This window comes from Macaca nemestrina, chromosome 1 (genome assembly GCF_043159975.1).
Source record: "Macaca nemestrina isolate mMacNem1 chromosome 1, mMacNem.hap1, whole genome shotgun sequence".
NCBI lineage: Eukaryota > Metazoa > Chordata > Mammalia > Primates > Cercopithecidae > Macaca > Macaca nemestrina.
Window position 1 is genome coordinate 212,520,466 of NC_092125.1, and position 22,849 is coordinate 212,543,314.

The 22,849-nt window shown below is 50.7% G+C and overlaps 1 protein-coding gene across 4 annotated transcripts in view; it reads right to left on the reverse strand.

The window, feature by feature from the left end:
• Nucleotides 1–22,849, reverse strand: part of LOC105483075 (alkaline phosphatase, biomineralization associated) — a 69,558-nt gene that overhangs the window by 16,272 nt on the left and 30,437 nt on the right. For 3 of the 4 annotated variants that reach the window (XM_071099073.1, XM_011743677.2, XM_071099070.1), the window contains 3 exons: nt 8,321–8,485; nt 1,726–1,845; nt 1,252–1,367 (listed from right to left, as the gene is read on the reverse strand). In XM_071099073.1, coding sequence (XP_070955174.1) covers nt 1,252–1,367; nt 1,726–1,845; nt 8,321–8,381 — 297 coding nt within the window. In that variant the 5' untranslated portion in view covers nt 8,382–8,485. Of the gene's footprint in view, nt 1–1,251; nt 1,368–1,725; nt 1,846–8,320; nt 8,486–10,760; nt 10,943–22,849 lie in introns of those variants that run through there. The other variant, XM_011743676.3, reaches the window with a different exon arrangement.

Sequence of the window (22,849 nt, forward strand, 5' to 3'; positions counted from 1 at the left end):
TACATAATGCCACTATCACCACCACCAATAACAATAGCTACCCGGCAGTGCACACTGCCTTGAACAACCTAGGTCAGTACAGGCATACCTCATTTTGGTGTACTCCACAGACACTGTGTTTGCTACAAATCGAAGATCTGTGGCAACCCTGTGTCAAGCAAGTCCATCAACATTATTTTTTCCAACAACATGGCCCACTTCATCAGTGTTTTTTAGCAATAGCATATTTTAAAATTAAGGTATATATGTTTTTTTAGACATAATGCTGTCCTACACTTAAAAGACTACTGTAGGGTGCAAACATAACTTTTATATGCACTGGGAAACCAGAAAATGTGTGACTTGCTTGATTACAATATTTGCTTTATTACAGTGGTCTGGAACCAAACCCAAAGTATAGCTGAGGTATGCCTATACCTTAATTAACTTCACGAACCACCTCAGAAAAGAATGAATGACCTAGAACTTCATGCAAAAGCGTATACAGGCCAGGCACGGTGGCTCATGCCTGTAATCCTAGCACTTTGGGAGGCCCACGTGGGCGGATCACCTGGGGTCAGGAGTTCGAGACCAGCCTTGCCAACAGGTTGAAACCCCATCTCGACTAAAAATACAAAAATTAGCTGGGCATGGTAGTGCGTGCCTGTAATCCCAGCTACTCGGGAGGCTGAGGCAGAAGAATCACTTGAACTCAGGAGGCGGAGGTTGCAGTGAGCTGAGGTCATGCTACTGTACTCCAGCCTGGAAGACAGAGTAAGACTCTGTCTCAAAAAAAAAAAAAAAAAGTAAAAAGCATATACAGGCCAGGTATGGTGGCTCACGCCTGTAATCCCAAGACTGGGAGGCCAAGGTTGGAGGATCACTTGAGCCCAAGAATTAGAGATCCCCATCTCTACAAAAAAATTAAAACATTATCCAGGTGTGGTGGTGCACACCTGTAGTCCCAGCTACTCAGAAGGCTGACGTGGGAGGATGGCTGGAGCCCAGGAGTTGAAGACTGCAGTGAACTATGACTGCACCACTGCACTGCAGCCCGGGCAACAGAGCAAGACCCTCTTTCTAAACATACACACACACACACGCAGGCACAGTGATGCTATGGTGTCAGAAGTCAGGAGGGTGGCTGCTGCAGGTGGGGAGTGAGCTTGGGCATGGAGGGGGGTCAGGGGACCTCTGGCTGCTGTCATGTTCGGATGCTCAACCTGGATGCTGGTTATACAGACCTGAACTGGGCTTGGGGATGGGGCTCACCTTGGAGAGGGCCACGAAGGGGAACTTGTCCATCTCCAGCCTGGTCTCCTCCCCAGGGTTGTGGTGGAGCTGACCCTTGAGGATGCGGGTGGCCGTCACTGTGGAGACGCCCATCCCTGCGGTGGGGAGTGGGGGCCTCAGTCTCTCATGCTCCTGCCTCTCCAGTCAGCCTACTTGGGTACCCAGAAGTTCTCTAGTTTGGTACCAAGGCAGGCTCGGGCAGTTGGCACCGGGCATGGCTCTGTAAATGTCAGGGAGTAGCCCCTCTCACCCTTACCTCCCAGATCCTCAGGGGGCTAGCTGGCAGAGCAGGCCTCTTGAATCCACAGCCTGGCCCTTCATCCTTTTAAACACCCTTCCTCCAGAGCCCTAGCCCCTTCAACGCAGCCCCCTTCAACTCAGCCTGGCTCCCTGGGCTCCTAGCTAGGTGTCCTGTCTCCCCACCCCCTGCCCCCACAGGCCCCCGGGCCTCACCATCTCCCAGGAACATGATGACATTCTTAGCCACGTTGGTGTTGAGCTTCTGAAGCTCCAGGGCATATTTCAGTGTCTCTTGCGCTTGGTCTCGCCAGTACTTGGGGTCTTTCTCTTTCTCTAAACAGAGAGAGACAGTTACTTGGCAGGGTGAGGACAGCCTCCCATCTCCAGACATACAGATCCCCCCACTTCTGATTGCTCAGGCTGGAATGCCTGAACTTGGAGGAGGGTGCAATAGTTGTCCCCCCAGACAACACACCTGTGGTTTATAAATATGTGCCATCCAGATCCTCCAGAAAAGCCCGTGGACCCTGGGGTCTTCTGCTCACATCTCAGAATGAAGAAACCAAGGCTCAGAGACAACGAGCGACTTGCCCAAGGCCACGCAGCACAGACAGACACTGGCAGGGCTGGGCTTCGCTCCAAAGCCCATGCTCATTCCTTCTACCCAGTAGGGAGATGAGCTGCTAAGGCAGCAAATGAATTGTGCTAGCACAATTAAGAGAGTAATGTTTAACCTATTCAATAAACCCCTTCCAGCAGCAGGGGTCCCCTGATGTAGCCAGCCATCAATTATAAACTCTGCTTAGCTTATTCATTAAAGTAGACTCAGCAGGAACCTGACTTGGTGGCAGAGTTAATAGCAGTGCTGGAAAGCGAAGCTTGCCTTTTGCTTAATGTGTCAAATTCAAAGGAGCCAGGTGATCTCACTCTTGTTAGTTCTAGATTAGTTATCAAGGATGACATTCTGCATCTCTCATCACCTGCCTCCATCCCTCTTGGCTGATAATGACTTCTGGATGGGGCTTTATGGTTTTGAGATAAAATAAGAACTAAGAACACTTCTTTCTCTCTCCCTCTTTCTCAAGTGTGTGTGTCCAGCAACGAATCCCCAGCTTTAGTGCCAGACAGACCTCAACTAAAACCCCAGCTGCCAGGCGTGGTGGCTCACGCCTGTGATCCCAGCACTTTGGAAGGCCAAGGCAGGCGGATCGCCTAAGCTCAGGAGTTCAAGACCAGCTTGGGCAATATGGTGAAACCCCATCTCTACTGAAATACGAAAAATTAGCCAGATGTGGCGGTGTGCACCTGTAGTCCCAGCTACTTAGGAGGCTGAGGCAGGAGAATTGCTTGAACCCGGGAGGCGGAGGTTGCAGTGAGCCGAGATCACGCCACTGCACTCCAGCCTGGGCAAGAGAGAGAGACTCCGTCTCAAAAACAAACAAACAAGAAAACCCCCAGCTGCTCCAAGTACTAGCTGTGTCACCTCCCTGAGCCTCAGTCTCTTCCCCTGTCAAATGACATTGCTGGCACCATCCCCTCAGGGTCACTCTAAGGACTGGGCTGAATAAGGCAAGTGACACACCTGACCCATAGGAGAGGCTCAAAAATTGCCTCCCACCCCCATTATCCCATCTCCAGGGCTGGACCAGGATCCTGGCTATGAGAGCTAGAGTCCCTCCCAGAGTCTGTGGGGCCCCTCTCTGTCCCGGGGCCCTATCAGATCTGCTCAGAAGCCTAGAGAGGAGGTTCCCTAGCGGCTTCCTCTTTTGAGGCCTCCCACTGCACAGAATGGGAAGCGAGATCAGGAGGAGTGGGAGGGTCTTGTCCAAGGCCGTGTAGCATGTCTGTGGGCTGGGGACACAATTCTTACCTTTTGGCCCAGCTCCGACATGTGCCTGGCTCTTGGGGTGGGGTGGGTGAAGAACAGCCCTCCTTCCTCACACACGCACCGGCTCCGGGCGAGATGCCAGGGGCCCCCCACACAGCTTCTCTTATTCCTCCCAACTGCCTTGGTGGGTGGGCACCAGTGTCTCCTCCACATTAGGAAATGGAGAGCCTGAGATCAGGGCCCCAGTGGGAGAACTGGAAACTCACGCGTTGCCGTGGCTCTGCCCCAGCCTATGACAGCACAGGCGAGAAGCGGGCACGATGCTGCAGTGCACCTCTAGCCTTGGATCCAAGCACACCCCACACCCCTCCCCAAGAGGCCTCCCCTTACGTCGCCACCACTCCAATCCCTCAGCCCACTGCCCTCACCCTGACAGCCCCAGGTCCACCCTCTCTCTTCTGGAAGTGTCTGCTGAGGGCATCAATTTCAGACATCCCCAAGCAGTCCCCACTGGGAATCGGGAGCACCTTGGCCCTTCTGCCCGACAGGGTGCCTTTGGACAAGAGTTTCCGCCCCAGGAAATGGGAGACCCGTAGCTATCCACGAGTAGTTCTAGGATGACATGAGATAAAGTCTGGGCAAGGCTGGGGCCAAGGATTTTGCTCGGAGGTCCTCCAGGCCCAGGCTGGTTCCAACCTCCCTCCTGCCTTCCTCAAAACCCCCCACGGTGCTGTTGGTCATGGAGCCTCTTTGGCCAGTTGGCTGCCATTGGGTGGTGAAGACCTTTCACCCGCCCTGACCGCCGACAACCTGTCCCTGCCTTAACAGCTTGGAGTCCTGGGGCTGGGCTGACTTCAGCCTGCCCCACACCTGTTGCTCTTGTTCAGCCCAGGCTCTGCCACCAGGTCCCCTGCTCGGTCGAGGGCTTGTTCTCTCTAGATTGGAGTCCCATCAGGGCAGAGTCCTTGTCTTTTTCACCAGAGCCACCCAGGGCCTATCCCTGAGAAGGGTTTGGAGTTTGGTTTAAGCAACGATGGCTCTGGACAACTGGATTCCAAGAGGCCATTGTTTCTGGAAACTACTAAATGATATGTGCAAATGCTCATGATAGAATGCCGGGGAAAGGGCATTGATCGGTACATACTGTATGATTCCATTTCTATGAAGCTCAAAACAGGCAAAGTGAGTCTCTGGTGACCAGTGTAAGCCTGGGCATCTCCTCTGGCTTTGGGAGGGGGTTGGCATAGGGAAGCCCACAGATGCCCCATGACCAGAAATGTTCTGTCTTGATCTGCGTGGTGGTGACACAGGTATAAATATATGTCAGAAATTTTTCATGCTATGTATTTAAGATCAGTGCCTTTTTCTGTAAGTTATACCTAACTGAAGAAAAAAAAGAAGGCTGGAGTAGTGGCTCATGCCTGTAATCCCAGCACTTTTGGAGGCCATGGTCGGAGGATTGCTTGAGGCCAGGAGTTTGAGGCTACAGTAAACCATGATTGTGCCATTGCATTCCAGCCTGGCGACAGCAGATACAAAAAGTTGAATGGCTGAACGTTTAAAGATTTTTCTTTTTTTTTTTGAGATAGAGTCTTGCTCTGTCGCCCAGGCTGGAGTGCAGTGGCGTAATCTCGGCTCGCTGCAAGCTCCGCCTCCCAGGTTCACACCATTCTCCTGCCTCCGCCTCCCAAGTAGCTGGGACTACAGGCGCCCGCCACCATGCCCCGCTAACTTTTTGTATTTTTTTTTTTAATAGAGACAGGGTTTCACAGTGTTAGCCAGGATGGTCTCGATCTCCTAACCTCATGATCCGCCCACCTTGGCCTCCCAAAGTGCTGGGATTACAGGCGTGAGCCACCGCACCCAGCCGTGAAGAGTTTTCATGTTGTCACTTTTTCACCTTTTCCCTTTTCATCCATTAGTTCATCTTTCACCCAGGTGGGCTGTTAAGTGCTGAGAAGGCAGGGACCCCGTGCCAGAGTGACCTTGGTCCCCCAGGGATGCAGCTGGCATCACGGGGTCTCAGAGGCAATGGCCTGAGAGCCCATCGGCTCAGGCTTGGTGCCCCATTGCACCCCATCTCCTCATCTGCTGAAATATAGCCGTCCTAAGAGAAGAGACCAACACTCACTGAGCATCCACTCCTTGCCAGACACTGTGACTATCCCATGTGATTCCTGTGATGGCACTAAGCGGGAGGAACTCTTATCCCCACTGGAGAGATGGAAACACTGGGGTGCAGGGAAGGCAAGTGGGGACTTCTAGCCACATAATGGACTGAGCCGAGGAAGGCTCTCCTGCAGCTCCAGATACAGAAATGCTGGGGGAAAAAAATAGCACATAGCTTGAAAAAGGAAGAAAAGGGGAAAGGAAAATCCTCAGGAGGCAGCACTGATGAAGGAATCTAAAACCAGAGGGGCCCACAGGAGATGATACTGAGAGGAACGCCTGGGACAGCAGGCCAGGTACAGATTCAGGCTGAAGCTGGTTTCTTTTCTTTTTTGACACGGAGTCTTGCTCTGTTGCCCAGGCTGAAGTGCAGTGGTGCAATCTCGGCTCACTACAACCTCTGACTCCTGGGTTCAAGTGATTCTCATGCCTCAGCCTCCCAAGTAGCTGGGATTACAGGAATGTGCCATCACGCCCGGCTAATTTTTGTATTTTTAGTAGAGATGGGTTTTTGCCATGTTGGATAGACTGGTCTCAAACTCCTGACTTCAAGTGATCCACCTACCTCAGCCTCCCAAAGTGCTGGGATTACAGGCGTGAGCCACCATGCCTGGCCAGAAGCTGGTTTCTTTTTAAGAGACAAAGTCTCACTCTGTCACCCAGGCTGGAGTAATTTGATTATAGCTCACCATAATCTTGAAATCCTGGGCTCAAGTGATCCTCCCACCTCAGCCTCCCAAGTAGCTAGGACTACAAGCATGCAGCACTGTGCTCAGCTGTTTGTTTGTTTGTTTTTAGAGATGGAGGTCTCACTATGTTGCCCAGGCTGTCCTCAAACTCCTGGACTCAAGCGATCCTCCCACCTCAGCCTCCCAAAGCCCTGGGATTACAGGCATGAGCCACCACACCAGGCCTGCCGAAGCTGTTTTAAGGTACACATTTTGCCTTGGAGCTCTGGAAGGGACAGAGAAAGACAGTCATTCGTAAGAAATGTGAATTCAAGGCCGGGCGCGGTGGCTCAAGCCTGTAATCCCAGCACTTTGGGAGGCCGAGGCGGGTGGATCACGAGGTCAGGAGATCGAGACTATCCTGGCTAACACGGTGAAACCCCGTCTCTACTAAAAATACAAAAAAAAACTAGCCGGGCGTGGTGGCGGGCGCCTGTAGTCTCAGCTACTTGGGAGGCTGAGGCGGGGGAGAATGGCGTGAACCCGGGAGGCGGAGCTTGCAGTGAGCCGAGATCACGCCACTGCACTCCAGCCTGGGAGACACAGCGAGACTCCGTCTCAAAAAAAAAAAAAAAAAAAAAGAAATGTGAATTCAAGTCCAAATCTGAGCCAGGTCTAAGTGGGGATCTGAATTTATAGTGTAAGAATTGCAAACCAAGAAATTAACATAAAAACTGGCCTAGAATTAGTTGAACCCCTCATGTCCTGAAAACACCATGCCACGCTGTGGAAACACTTCCGCGTGAGTCTCCAACAGAAAAACAAAAAACTCCTGTTGAAGATGAGTTCACTAGTGAGAACTACAAATGACAAGAAAATGTGCGATCCCATGAGGGAGAATGAGCAGACAAAACCGACAGGAGACGCAGCGGACCAAGACTCGGAAGAGTCCATAGGATTCATTATATTTCAAATTATCAAAGATAAAAGAGAGAACAGAAACCCCAATCAAAGAATAGTATAATATAAAAGGGAAAAGGCTGGGCACAGTGGCTCACACCTGTAATCCCAGCACTTTGGGAGGCCAAGGCGGGCAGATGACTTGAGGTCAGGAGTTCGAGATCAGCCTGGCCAACATGATGAAACCCCATCTCTAATAAAAATACAAAAATTATCCAGGTGTTGTGGTGCACGTCTGTAATCCCAGCTACTCAGGAGGCTGAGGCAGGAGGATCACTTGAACCTGGGGGGGCGAAGGCTGCAGTGAGCTGAGATCATGTCACTGCACTCCGTCCTGGGTGACAGAGTGTGAGACTCTGTCTCTGTCGCAGAAAGAAAGCATCAGGCCTCTGAGCCCCAGCTAAGCCATCATATCCCCTGTGACCTGCACGTATACATCCAGATGGCCTGAAGTAACTGAAGAATCACAAAAGAAGTGAAATTTAAATGGCCTGTTCCTGCCTTAACTGATGACATTCCACCACAAAAGAAGTGAAAATGGCGGGTCCTCGCCTTAACTGATGACATTACCTTGTGAAATTCCTTCTCCTGGCTCATCCTGGCTCAAAAAGCTCCCCCACTGAGCACCCTGTGACCCCCCACTCTTGCCCGCCAGAGAACAACCCCCATGACTGTAATTTTCCTTTACCTACCCAAATTCTATAAAATGGCCCCACCCCTATCTCCCTTCGCTGACTCTCTTTTCGGACTCAGCCCGCCGGCACCCAGGTGAAATAAACAGCCTTGTTGCTCACACAAAGCCTGTTTGGTGGTCTCTTCACAGGGATGCAAGAGAGAGAAAGAGAGGGAGGGAGGGAGAGAGGGAGGGAGGGAGAGAGGGAGGGAGGGAGGGAGGGAGAGAGGGAGGGAGGGAGGGAGGGAGGGAGGGAGGGAGGGAGGAAGGAAGGAAGGAAGGAAGGAAGGAAGGAAGGAAGGAAGGAAGAGTAAGAAGGAAAGAAAGAATAAAATATATATATATGGGAAAAGAGTGACCTATCCGATTAACACATGCAAGCAGCAGGGTTGAGGTTTCCTGCTCTGAACACTGTTTTCAGCTCTTAAATATTTTGCATGGTTCTGGGACCTTGAACATAGACACTGCCCCCACCCTACCCCATCCCTCCACCTGTGTCCCCAAGCATACCTGGCACTAAGGAGTTGGTAAGGCAGGTGCCAATGGCCAGTACTAAGAATGGTGAAATCATGGTGCACCCCAAGACCTGCTTTATCCCTGGAGCCCAGAGATGCGATCGACGCGGGTGGGAGGGGGTGGGCTGGCAGTGGTCAGATGTTAACTGATGTTCCAATCCTATAAATTAAAAAAAGAGAAAAAGAGGCATGTGGGGCACGGCTCTAGAGATCCCTTTTTCACTCACTTAGTCATTCCTTGATTCATTCATCAAGTATTCGGTGAGCACCTATTACAGACCAGGCATGGGGCTAGACATTGGGATGCCAAACCCAGGTGGCCCCTGTCTCAGGAAGCTGAACCACGCAAACAGTTGTGTCGGTATCAACGAGTTCCATGCTGCAAAGCGGTTCCGTCCCATTTCCTAAATGAATTTCCACTTTCAATTCATCTGAAGCCCCCAACCTCCCAGAGTCCAGTCTTCTGGTGCAGTGTTTCTCAAACTGTAAAGAGAGCAAGCATCTGAATTCCCCCAAAGGCTTGTTACAACAGATTCCCGGCCCACCCGCGAGGCTCCGATTGTATTTCCAATAAGCTCCCAGGAGAGGCTGCTGCTTTGCGGACCACACCTTGAGAAGCCCTGTTCTAGAGCACTCGGTCTTCAGCCTTTTAATTACCTGTGCCCCAGGAACATCAGGGACAAAACAAAGCGTGCACCCCTTCTTTCAGGACCCCTGCATTTGCTACATTCTCTTCTAGAGCTTGTCGTTTATGGTAAGAGATATAAAAATGGTAGGAGTCACATATGTGAAAAGACTGGCTGGAAGCGTGGCTATTTCTGGGTGGTGATATCACAGACAACTGATTTTTCTTTTCCATTGTCTTTTCTGCATTTCCAAAATTTTCTTTTGTGCTGAGATACAGTATTATCTTTATACTTTTTTTAAAACATGTTTTTTTTTTTTTTAAAAAAGTTGGATTGTAATTGAAGAGTTTAGGTGGAAAATAAAAAACTGGAAGGAAATACACCAAAACATTAACTGTGGTTTTCTCTGGGTGGTAGGACTATAAATGATTATTTCCTCTTTTTTTTTAGGTTTTTGAATTTTCCAAGTAGCCTAAAACAAGCGTGTATTAATGGCATAAGAATGTTTTTACACTGTGGTCATCCTGTTAAATCACAACGAACAACCTCACTGGCAGCTGAGAAATGTACTAACCCTGTTGCGCATGAGTTACGAGACGAAGAATTTTAAATGGCAAGAGTTTCACTGAGAAATGTTATTGCTTCAACCAAGACCAAGATATGACACCATTTGTTGTGGGAAACGGCAGTAACACACACTCTACCGTTAGAAAAGTGTTGTGACAGATAAGACACTACTCTAGTACAATTATATGTTAAGTAAAAACAAAATAAAACATTTTTAAAAAGTTGTTTAAGAAAAAAAGCCAGGCATGGTGGTACATGCCTGTAATCCCAGCTACTTGGGAAGCTGAGGTTGGAGGAAGTTCGCTTGAGGCCAGGAGTTGGAGACCAGCCTGAGCAACACGGCGAGACCCTGTGTCTAAGAAAAATTTTTGTATTTTAATTTTTATAGATTTTCTTTTTAAAAATTCTTCTCTTTGCAGCTCCAGCTCAAAGGAAAAAGATTTTTTTTCTTTTGTTTTTTTTTTGAGACGGGGTTTTTCTCTTGCTGCCCAGGCTGGAGTGTAACAGCACAACCTCAGCTCACCGCAACCTCCGCCTCCGGGGTTCAAGCAATTCTCCTGCCTCAGCCTCCCGAGTAGCTGGGACTACAGGCTTGCGCCACCACGCCTGGCCAATTTTGTATTTTTAGTAGAGATGGGGTTTTCTCCATGTTGGTCAGGCTGGTCTCGAACTCCCAACCTCAGGTGATCTGCCTGCCTCAGCCTCCCAAAGTGCTGGGATTACAGGCGTGAGATGCCATGCCCGTTCAAGATTTTCTTTTTAATTTAAAAATACAGTAAAAGAAAAGAGAGAGAGAGAGAAAAGGAAGGAAGGAAGGAAGGAAGGAAGGAAGGAAGGAAGGAAGGAAGGAAGGAAGGAAGGAAGGAAGGAGAGGAGGAGAGAGAAAGAGAGAAAGAGAGAAAAAGAAACCACTACCACCAGAAGAAGGGCTCTTGATTCAGCCTTAAAAACATGCAAGCTGCGCTCCAGTGCCAGAGGTGAGGGCTCTGGGGTAGGGGCTGAGGGTGGCGGTGCAGAGTGGAAATTAAAAGGAAATACCCCACACCTAACATCTAACAGCACTTAACTGTGAGGGAGTGGTAGAATTTGGAATTTCAGATGATTTCTGCATTTTTTTTTGTTCTACTTTATGGTTTCCCAACATTTCTATAGCAAATCCTAAAATCAGAAAACTGTTATTAACTGAATACAAAATACTAAAACATTAAACTATTATTTAAAATCACTTAAAAACGAAGTCACCTCCTTCAGGAAGCCTCCAGGATGGTCACTCATTCCAATATAACACCACTGAGCTTCATGCCACCTCAAACATCGCGTTTCGAAGGTAATACCTCCCTTTTCGACGGTAATTTAATTCTTTCCTGGGCCATCTCAGCCGCCTCACCGGGAGCTTCTAAGAGTGAGGACTTTGTCTTGTTTGTCTCTGCACTCCTAGTGCCTGGCACAGTAAATATTTACATCAGTTGAACGTCAATGCCCTAAGGAAGGAGGTGGGGGGGAGGGAAGAGCCATCCAAAATTCTCTCCTCTGTGTGTGCAGGAAAGTCCAAGAGTTCGTGAAGGTCCGTAAATACCGGAAGGTCCGCCCGCCGTTGGAGTGTAGACTGGCACAGCGCATGGGAAAACCGGCAGGACTACCAAAGCTGATTATCCGACCTGCGCCCTGGGACCCGTTTCTCTCCAGCAGAATGTGCACATCAGCCCTGTTCATAATGGCTTCAAAAGGGCCTCCATCTACGGCAGGCTGGATGATACATTGTGTGTGTTCACAACACAGAAACCACCACGACGACAGCAAGGAGAATGGATGACCCCCAGCTCCTCACAACATGAATGAATCCCACAAGGTTAAGTTTGAGCAAAGGAAGCTAAAACCAAGAGCACTTACAGTGTGATTCCGATGATAGAAAGTATAAAAACTAACCCAGGGTGTTGGGAAACGGAATGGAGGCTCCACGTGGAGGGTATGGAAACGGGAAGGGGCTGCTGGGGTGCTGGTGCGGTTCTGTTTATGATTGATCTGGGTGGGTGGGTGCTGGTTACACGGTGGGTTCAGCTGTCAATGTATAATGCACACATTTTTCTCTACGTGTGTTTTATTTCAATAAAATAAATACTACTCTTTGGGAGCTTATATGAACAATCTATAAAGGACACCGACAAAATGAAAGCAAGCCTATGTACTGCACTCCATAGTTTATAAAGAATGTCACCATGATGTTTCACTAATAAACTATGCAGTGGACAGAAAAGGACCTATCATCTCCTTTTACAGATGAGAAAACCAAGGCTCTGGAAGGACAAGTGACTTGCCCAAGGTTACCGACAGGAAGTTGCAGAGCAGAAACCTGACCACAGGGTTCCTGATTCTGGAATTAGCAATCAGGTTACCATCAGTCACCTCCTCCAGAGGGAGGGATTTCTGTTGCTCCCAAGTGTAAAATGAGGGTTCTGATGTTTGACACATGGATAGATTCATGTAACCACCACCATCACCATCAGGACCCAGAACAGCTCTGCCACCCCAAAAATCTCCCTTGCGTTCTTTATAGTTACACAATCCGCCCATCCCTAAACCTGGCGATCCCTGATCTGTCCTCCACCACTGTGTTTTTGATAGGTATGGTATTAAATCCACAGACCACGAGCACGTGGAGTCGCCCACTCCTTCAGTCAGAGTTCTTCAGTTCTATCAGCACTCTGTAGTCTTCAGCCTGTAGATCTTGGATATGTTTTGTTAGGTTTATACCTATAGGTTCCATCATGTAATGGTTAGCACCCTGGACTCTGAATCCAGATTTATACCTATGAATTTCGCTTTTTGGGGAACTATTGTAAATGGCAATGTTTCTGAAATTGTTCATTACTAGTACATAAAAATACTACTGAGTCAAGCGCGATGGCTCACACCTGTACTCCCAGCATTTTGAGAGGCTGAGGCGGGTGGATCACTTAAGGTCAGGCGTTTGAGACCAGTCTGGCCAACATGGTGAAACTCTCTCTACTAAAAATACAAAAATTAGCCGGGCATGGTGGTGTGCACCTGTTATCCCAGTTACTTGAGAGGCTGAGGCAGGAGAATCGCTTGAACCCGGGAGGTGGAGTTTGCAGTGAGCTGAGATCGAGATCACACCACTGCAATCCAGCCTGGGTGACAGAGCAAGACTCCATCTCAAAAAAAAAAAAAAAAAAAAAAGAAAAGAAAAGAAAAAGAAAAAGAAAAAAGCATTCAGCCTTTCAGCATTTGGGGTGGTCTTCTGAGGTGTGAGGTGGAGTAGATTTTGTGGTGACAATCAGGAACTTGTTTTTGGACATGTTGAGTTGGAGATGTCTTTTGGAAGTGGAGACACTAAAGAGGCAGCTGAATATTTGAGTCTGGCATTTGAGAAAGAAGTCTGGGTTAGAGGTAAAAATTTGGGAATCACAGGCACAGAGGTGGCGGTTAACACCCTGATGAAATTTGATGCGCTCATCAAGGGAGAGGGGTATTGAAAAGAATTTCTTTAATCTGATAAAGGCTTTATGCCAAAAACCTGCAGAAACCATCCTACTCACTGGAGAAAGCTTTGGCAAACTCCTTTTAACACTGGCTTATGATGGTGAGGAGCTGGGGCAGCCTCGTCCACAACTAGCGAAATAAATTAGTAACGAGTGGTGGAGGCCATGTCTGTGCGGCCGTGGTATTAAAACTAGACGTCAAAACAGCAGCATGGTGGAGTCTAAAGGCAGAGGACCGAGTGATGAATGTAAAGAATCAAACGCAGTATATGTAAGTACAAACCACTCCCACGGACAGAACACTGTGTAACGTACAAGGACACTTAAAAATCCAAGGCCATATTACGTACATTAGCATAGGGACTTCGGGGAGCTGTGGGAATGGCAGTGAGGAAGCAGGGAGCGGGGACAAAGGAAAAAACGAATAAATGAAACAAGAACTGAGAGCTCATTTGGGTATGTCATATGCTAAGAGAGATAATGCATCCCACTCTCTCTGCACCTAGGGTCCAAAACAGGTGAGTGAATAAAGAAAAATAAAAGTGTAGAGTGACCCGGGAACTCTGAAAGGCTCATCCAGCCCCACACGATTATTCTTTCAGTTATTGGTTTGTCTCTCCTCCCTGCTAGCCTGAAGCTCTATGAGCATAAAGACCATCATCTTACCCATCTCTGCATCCCGAGCGCTTGCACATGGCAGCAGTTTCGTAAGTGCCACCAGTTCAGGCTGGGATGCTCTGAATTTTGGCCCCAGGGATACACACTGAGATAGGCTTGGCCTGGAGGCAGGTGCCTTCTCCCATAGCCTCTGCTCAGGACAAGGAGGGGGTGGGGACCTGGGAAAGCCTTCAGAACCCAGAGCCTCCCTGCTGGCCCCACCCCTCAGACCCCTCCCTCTCGCAGAGGCTCCTGGCTGCTCTCTGGCAGCCCTGGAAGTGGAGGGGCCCAGTTTGGGGCTGCAGGGGCCCCGGCTGCCCACCACCCTCTGCCAATGTCCTGCCAGCTTAAAATGGGGCCTCCGGGTGTGTGTCAGCCCCATCGCCACCCCCTCCCTCCCTTCTCTGCCAGGCTCCCGGCTCCTCTGTAGCCTGATTATAGAAGCCCCAGCTAGGCTGTGGCTCCAGAAGAGCAGCTACTTGGCAGTGCAGTGGAGGGGGCTGAGGGGCCAGGCCGGCCTTGGCTCTGAGGACTGATTCAGCAATCTGGGCAGAGGGCCCGGGAGCATCCTGGAGCGGGGCAAAAAGCCAGCCCTGGGCTGCATCTCAGAAGATCTGGGGCAAATGATAGAAGAACGGGACAAACGTGTCACTACCATTTCTTCGGCCCTCATGTCGCACTCAGCCCCATGCTGTTTACATCCCTGATCTCACAATAAGGATGAACAGCCCCCGTTTTGTAGTTCAGGAAACCGAGCAGAGGGTCTGGCTAGTCTTCGACCACACTCCATTCAAGCCCAGGCTGACTCCAGGGCTCAACCTCTCCAGGCCTCAGTTTCCCTATCATGAAGAGTAAGAGAGACGAGTGCCCCGCTGGCTCCATCCCACAAGAATAAGGGAAGCCAAACGAGCTTAGGGCAGGGTATTTGGCAGCGGGGGGAGTCAGGCCAGGTGAGTTCCCCTACCTGAGCGGCCTGGCCAGGCGGCAAGTGAAGAAACAAAGGAGGCCCAAGACCAGCCCCAGAAGGAGGAGGCTGAGGGCCACCGTGAGGACCACATCCAGGATGGGGGACAGGAGGGCCATCTTGAGGCAAAGAGGGCCCCTGGGAGCGGCCACTACGCCCCACGCACAGTCGGTCACAATAGCTCCAAAGCCCTGGGTCAGTGGCCGTGACCTGCTTTATCCCTAAGTTAATCTTTGTGGATTAGTCAGGCGGGATGAAATGGGGTGCTGGGGTGGGAGGGGGAGCAGGCTACGAAGCTCCCCTCTCCCATTTGAGCCCCAGGGGAGGACCCGATGCTTGTTCATTCAACTTTGTTCATTCATTCCTCACTCGCAAATACCTACGGAGCTCCTGCTGGGTATCTCTGTGCTAGGTTCTAGGGAAACAGTCGGGAACAGGACAGACATAGTTTCTGACAGCTTGGAGGTAACTGCCCAGCCAGTGTAGACAAAGCACCTACTATGTGCTAGACATTGTGCCAGGTGCCCTGTGGGGTAAAAACACAGAAGGAAGGGAACCCCTTGGCTAGTAGCAGAGGTTTTCCCTTAACAGCAGCAGCTGCTCCAGCCCATCTATGAACCCAGAAATCTGCGTTGGTGCTTACCCCAGCCAGAGGGATGCACCCATGTTCAGAAGAAGACAAACTGCTCTTATTGAGCACCTACTGTGTACCAGGCCCCATCTGGGCTAGAGACTAGTATCCCCATTTGCAGAGAAACAGAGGCTCAGAGGTGCAATGGTGGAGCCGGGATTTAAGCCCAAATCTGCTGGTCTCCACGGCCTGTAGCTCAGAACTGAGATAGCAGCAGCCTAGGGAGGCTTTAGTCAAGCCCTGCCAGGCGCTGGCCTAAAGCCAGCAGTCACCCAGGAGGCAGCACACACAGGCCGGAGGTGGACGAGCTGTTGCCAGCACGGAGGGGTCTTTTCTGCTTCCAAAATTGTCCCCCCAACCCAGATCCAGTCTCTCCCAAAACATCCCATGAAGTCAGGGGAGTGGTTATGATTCCCATCTCACAGAGTCAGAAACGGCCCAGAGAGGTCAAGCCACGTGACACAGGCACCGCTGTGCACCATTAGACCAGGCCTTTTCCAATCATGCTTCCTGCCTCCTGGTACACCTCAGATCACATGGCACAAAATACCCAAGGTCAGGGGGAGACACTTTTACCCTCTTGGTGCCAAGGAAAGTCCCCTCTTCTTGACCCCAGAAAGGCCACTGACCTCACTGTAACAGGAAAACGAATCTCGTTACTCCATTACGCCCTTTTCTTTCTCAACATTCCCGTAACTCAAATTGCATCAGATCCTCACAACATCCTAGTGATACTGGCAGGGTGGGGATTATTAGCCCTATTGATAAAAGAAAAACTTCAGCTGATTTAAATTTAACAGAGTTGCCTGCAATCCCAGCACTTTGGGAGGCCGAGGTGTGTGGATCACGAGGTCAGGAGATTGAGACCATCCTGGCCAACATGGTGAAACCCCGTGTCTACTGAAAATACAAAAATTAGCTGGGCATGGTGATGTGTGCCTATAATCCCAGCTACTCGGGAGGCTGAGGCAGGAGAATCACTTGAACTAGAGAGTCGGAGGTTGCAGTGAGCTGAGATCGTGCCACCGCACTCCAGTCTGGCAACAGAACGAGACTCTGTCTCAATCAAATTAAAAATAAAAATAAAAATAAAAAAATATAAAATAAAATAAAATTAAATTAAAAAAAAAGAGTTGGCCGTGCACGGTGGCTCAAGCTGTAATCCCAGCACTTTGGGAGGCCGAGACGGGCGGATCACGAAGTCAGGAGATCGAGACCATCCTGGCTAACCTGGTGAAACCTGGTCTCTACTAAAAAATACAAGAAAACTAGCCGGGCGAGGTGGCGGGCACCTGTAGTCCCAGCTACTCGGAGGCTGAGGCAGGAGAATGGCGTAAACCCGGGAGGCGGAGCTTGCAGTGAGCTGAGATCTGGCCACTGCGCTCCAGCCTGGGCGACAGAGCGAGACTCCGTCTTAAAAAAAAAAAAAAAAAAAAGAAGAGTTTAATTGAACAATGAACAATCTGCAAATTAGGCAGCCTCCTGAGCCAGAGTAGGCACCAGCGCAGCCACTTGGTAGAAGATTTATGGACAAAAAAGTAAAGTGAGGTACAGAAGACAGAAGTGAGGTGCAGTCAGATTGGTTACAGCTTAGCACTTGTCTTATTTGAACATGGTTTGAACGGATGGCTACATTTGATTGACTAAAACTTGGTAATTGGTGGCTGGGCATGGTGGCTCACTCCTGTAATCCCAGCACTTTGGGAGGCTGAGGAGGGTGGATCACCTGAGGTCAGGAGTTCAAGACCAGCCTGGCCAACATGGTGAAACCCTGTCTCTACTAAAAATATAAAAATTAGCTGGGCGTGGTGGCAGGCACCTGTAATCCTAGCTACCTGGGTGGCAGAGGCAGGAGAATCGCTTGAACCCGGGTGGTGGAGGTTGCAGTGAGCTGAGATTACAACACTGCACTCCAGCCTGGGTGACAGAGTGAGACTCTGTCAAAAAAAAAAAAAAAAATTTGGTGATTGGCACAAGTGTAGGCTATGGTCTGTTTATACCTCTATTACTTATAGTTTACAATGTACAGAGAAACCGTTAGGCTGAACTTAAAATATGTAAGAAAGCAGCATTAGGCTAGACTTGATTTAACAATTCCCTTCTTTTAGTTATTTTTTAAATTTTGTAGACCGGGCGCGGTGGCTCAAGCCTGCAATCCCAGCACTTTGGGAGGCCGAGACGGGCGAATCACGAGGTCAGGAGATAGAGACCATCCTGGCTAACACGGTGAAACCCGGTCTCTACTAAAAAATACAAAAAACTAGCTGGGCGAGATGGTGGGCGCCTGTAGTCCCAGCTACTCGGGAGGCTGAGGCAGGAGAATGGCGTAAACCCGGGAGACGGAGCTTGCAGTGAGCCGAGATCCAGCCACTGCACTCCAGCCCGGGTGACAGAGTGAGACTCCATCTCAAAGGAAAAAAAAAAAAAATTTTTTTTTGAGACATTGACCAAAACTTGAGTCACTGATGTCACTATCACCATTGTAAATGTACTAATTTGGTCTTGAAACCCACTGGGAAACAGCAGGACAGTGGGTTTTGTAAGGTGGGAATAAAGACTTTAGGGTTTTTTTTAAGTGTTAGAAGGTATTTTTTTTTTAATGTTGGAACGTCCTGTTTACAAGAAGACAAAACAAAACCAAACCTGGTTTTAGCATTTATGTGTTCTTTTTAAAGTTTTAGTTTGATGATATCACATTTAGCACAAGTGACTCTATTTAGGTTTCGTCTGGTCTGTTGGGGCCTAGAGTATGCGTTTAGTCCAAACAATAGCCTCTCATAATTTTGCTTTTGTTTTGAGACAGTTTCGCTTTGTTGCTTGGGCTGGCATGCAGTGGCATGATCTTGGCTCACTGCAACCTCCGCCTTCCAGGTTCAAGCAATTCTCGTGCCTCAGCCTCCTGAGTAGCTGGGACCATAGGCGCATGCCATCATGCCCAGCTTATTTTCTGTATTTTTTAGTAGAGATAGGGTTTCACCATGTTGCCCAGGCTGTTCTTGAACTCCTGAGCTCAGGCAATCCACCTGCCTCGGCCTCCCAAAGTGCTAGGATTACAGGTGTGAGCCACCACAGCCAGCTCATAATTTTGTTTTAAAATTCCCCCTTTTTGGTCAGGTTCTCACTTCGGTGAGAGCGTGACCCAAACTTAGGGCCTTAGCACCACTCTCAGTCACCATATTTTGAAACCGAGGCCTAGCAGTGAAGTCACTGGGTCAACCTTCACACAGCCAGCAAATCTGATCCAAGCCCAGGCTCCACCCTTCCCAGGTGTGTGAGGCCGGGTCAGTCCCTGCGCCTCCGAAGCTGTTTCCTTCGGCGTCTAACATTGGTTTCCCATTCAAGAGCTACGGTGCACCAGGTGCTGACTGTGGCACACCTGACCTGCTGTGTCCCCATTAACAACCCTGAGAGTGAGACAGAGCTGTCCCCCTCTACAGGTGAGAAAATGGAGGACCAGTTGACCATGGTGAAGATGGCCCAGGGTCACATCGATGGCACGCACTGGGCCAGGCCCTACACAGGCCTCCATATGGGACCTACCCAGGGACATCTCTGTGCCAAGCTCTCTCCACATCAGCTCAGCCGGGGGGCCTTCCCCATCCAGCCCCCAGGCCTGCTCCAAGGACACCCTCCAAGGCTCCACCATGCAGCCTAATAAACTGATGTGCCCCCAGGGAGCATCACCTGCTATGCCCCAGCTTGTACCTGGCAGGACTCACAGAGTCAGGTATTTGCCCTTAGGGAGCCCCCAGTCTAGAGCACGCAGCCCCAGACTGTCCCAGACTGTCTGGGCTGGGAAGGTCTTTTGTGATTTCCCAAATGCCCCGGACTACAAAAATCACTTGAGGTGCTTATGGAAAAAGCCTTATTCCCAAGTGGTTATCTTGGGAGGAGGATTGACTAGGCAGTGCATGAAGGAACTTCCTGGGGCAATGGAAATGTTCTTTTTTTTTTTTTTTTTCAGACGGAGTTTCGCTCGACGCCAAGGCTGCAGTGCAATGGCGCGATCTCGGCTCACAACAACCTCCACCTCCCAGGTTCGAGCGCTTCTCATGCCTCAGGCTCCCGAGTAGCTGGGACTACAGTATTTCTGCCCAGCCAGAAATGCTTTTTATCATGACCTGAGAGGTAGTTAAACGTCTGTACTTTTGTGAAAAGTTATCGAGGGGCTAATTGTCCCTACTCTGTCTATATCGCGAGGTTTTTGGGGAGGAGCTGATGAGATTTCAATAAAGGAAGTGTTGGGGAAAAAAGGGCTTAGTGGAGGGATGTGACTATATTCAAGTTTAAAAAGAGAGATTAGAGAGACAACAACCCCCTAAATAAATTCCTACTTCTCCTACCCCAGACCTACTAAGTCAGAATCTCCCCGGTCAGGGCCTGGGAAGCTATTTTTTATTTTTTGTTTTGAGACAGGGTCTTACCCTGTTGCCCAGGTTGCAGTGCAGTAGCACCATCACAGTTCACTACAGCCTCAAGCGATCCTCCCACCTCGGCCTCCCAAGTAGCTGGAACTACAGGCATACATTACCACATTTGGTTAATACCTACATTTTTAAAATAGAGGTGGGGTCTCACTATGTTGCCCAGGCTAGTCTTGAACTCCTGGGTTCAAGTGATCTTCCTGCCTCAGCCTCCCAAAATGCTTGGATTACAGGCATAAGCCACTGTGCCCAGCTGGAAGCTGTACTTTTTTTGGGGGGGAGGTGGGGAGGATGGAATCTTGCTCTGTCACCCAAGCTGGAGTGCAGTGGCGCAATCTCAGCTCACTGCAACCTCCGCCTCCCAAGTTCAAGCGATTCTCATGCCTTAGCCTCCCTAGTAGCTGGGATTGCAGGCGCCCACCACCATCCCTGGCTAATTTTTGTTTTTAGTAGAGACAGGGTTTCACCATGTTGACCAGGCTGATGTTGAACTCCTGGCCTCACGTGATCTGCCCACCTCGGCCTCCCAAAGTGCTGGGATTACAGGCGTGAGCCACTGTGCCTGGCTGGAAGCTATATTTTTAACAAGTCATTTTCTGAGCAGATTCATTTGGGAAACTTTGTCTTAGAGATCATCCCATTGTCCAAATGGGAAGACTGAGGCCCAAAGAGGAGGAAAGCCTTGCCCGATGAGAGGAACCACTACAAGCAGACCCTGCATCTCCCAGCTGCTCCCCACCAGAGACACTCACAGGGAACTGAGTCAGCCTGGAGCCAGCATCCCCTAGCCTGTCAGCTGGGCCTTCTGGGCTCTTCCAAGGAGCTGTGGCTAGAGAGGAGTGCTGAGTCGCCCTTGTGTCCCTGGTGGGCATGGGGAATGAGGCAGGGGCTGGGGGGCACCTGCATAGCTGCCTAGGGAGGGAGCCCTGCTGAAGACCAACCCAGTAACATTTCAGCTGCAGAGTCATAGGGACGGGACATGGAATTTCTCTCTCCACCAAGCCCAGCATCTCTGGCAAGCCTTGCTGGCTAGGACTGTATTTATTACTGGAGAAAGTTATTTATGGCTGTCATGAAGAGCTGGATGAAGTGCTTGGGCAGGAATGTGTGGTGGTTTCAGAGTGGGCTGCAGGTCAGATCCAAGGAAGGACTTCCCTAGAGGGCAGTGGGCCAGTGCTGGGGATATAGCAAGGCTCAGACTTCTAGCCGCTGACAGCACCCCATCCTGGCAGGAAACAGACGCGGAAGCGCCCCAGAGGCCTGATGCCAAGCCACTGCATCTTTACAGCTCTGATGAGAAGCCAGCTGTCCGCTGAGCGCTCCCAGCCTCAACACCTCTGCACACCGTGCTTCCCAGCCTAGAATGTTCCATGCTGTCCAACCAATGAATCCCTCCCCCTGCCCTCTCCCTACCCCACTCCAGCCCAGACAGCAGTTTCGGCTCCTCCCCAAGCTCCCAGAGCCCAGTGCCGTGAAGCCCTTGGTGGCATTGATCAGAGCCTTAGAGCATCGTGGGTTGTCACCCTCTTGCCATGATGAGCTCCTAGGGAGCTGGAATCCTGCTCTGCTGATGGCAGCAGTCCCGTGGCTGGCAGAGGCCAGCACAGGTGGCCAGGGAACGTCACTAGGTGGAAGGATGATGGGGTCAGAGGGTGGGTGGCTGAAGAGACAGCTCAGCAACAGTGAAGATGGATGCTGGAGCCAGGCTGCCTGGGTTCCGATCCTGCCTCTGCCCCTCACCAGTTGGGCAGCTCAGGGCAGGTGACCTCACCCCTCCACATCTAATAGAAGCCACTGCATTGTTGTAAGGATGCCTTCATACACACAAGGGCGTAAAACGGAGGCTGGGATGTGGTAGGTGCTGAGTGAATATCAGTCAGGAGCTATGGTTATGGGGAGGGGGAGCAAATGGGGTGGATGGACTGCGGGGCAGAGATAGGCAAGTGGGGCAGATGAGGGGCTGGAACTGCGAACGGATGGACCCTTCCCTGCCCACTCGGTCAAGCCGCCATGTGCTCTGGGATTTCCCAGAGACCTGTTCTCCTGGATGGCTGCCACCACAAAGGGCTCTGCTCCCCAAGCACGGCCTGGTCGAGAGCAGGCCCTCTGCCTGCCTCATCTCACTACGTGCCCCATCGCCAGCCCCATTTTACAGGCGAGGAGGATGAGGCTCTGACCTTCTGTCACTTACTCAAGGCCACAGAGCAGAGCCGGAATCAGAAACCCCGAGGGTCTGGGTTCTGGAGCCAAAGCTTCCCGGGGGGTCCCTGAGGCTCCAGGACAGTCATGATGCCCCAAACCAACTCTGTGGGCAAAGGACTGAAGCCAGAGGACTGGTGGCAGGAGACAGCAGCAGGCAGGCACGGGAGGGAGATCACAGGGGAGGGGATAGCGGGGCCCACAGACACCATGCCTGGGGCCTGCAGTGCCCAGGCAGGGGTGGGGGGTGGGGCATGGCTGCTTTGCAGGTACACAGCCTTCCGCCATGCTACGGAAAGGACATGTTCTGCCCCAGGCCACCTCGCTCCGCGCCAAGCCTAGATGCCAAGTACAGAAAGCGGTGGGGGAGGGTGGCGCATGCTCTGTGCATCTGAGGTGTTCGCCAACCACTTCCTCCAGCACTTCCCTCAGCACTCTGCAGGGGGAGCCTCCCTGGTACTAGGAGACATGGCCGTCCCATCCTTGCTCTCACAAACAAGAAAAGGAAGGCACAGGCCAGGCGCGGTGGCGCACTCCTGTAATCCCAGCACTTTGGAAGGCGGATCACAAGGTCAGGAGATTGAGACCATCCTACCTAACACGGTGAAACCCCGTCTCTACTAAAAATATACAAAAAAATCAGCCAGGTGTGGTGGCGGGCACCTGTAGTCCCAGCTACTTGGGAGGCTGAGGCAGGAGAATGGCGTGAACCCAGGAGGCGGAGCTTGCAGTGAGCTGACATCCAGCCACTGCGCTCCAGCCTGGGCGACAGAGCGAGACTCCATCTCAAAGAAAAGAAAAGGAAGGCACAGAGAGGGTACACAACCTCCCCAGTATCACACAGCACATCAGGGGCAGGGATAAGTCTCCTCATTTACTAGCTGCGGATTTTGGGGGCCAATTACTAGAAAGGCAAGGCAGTGTTCAAGGCGCAGCGTGGATGCCAATGTCTTGGA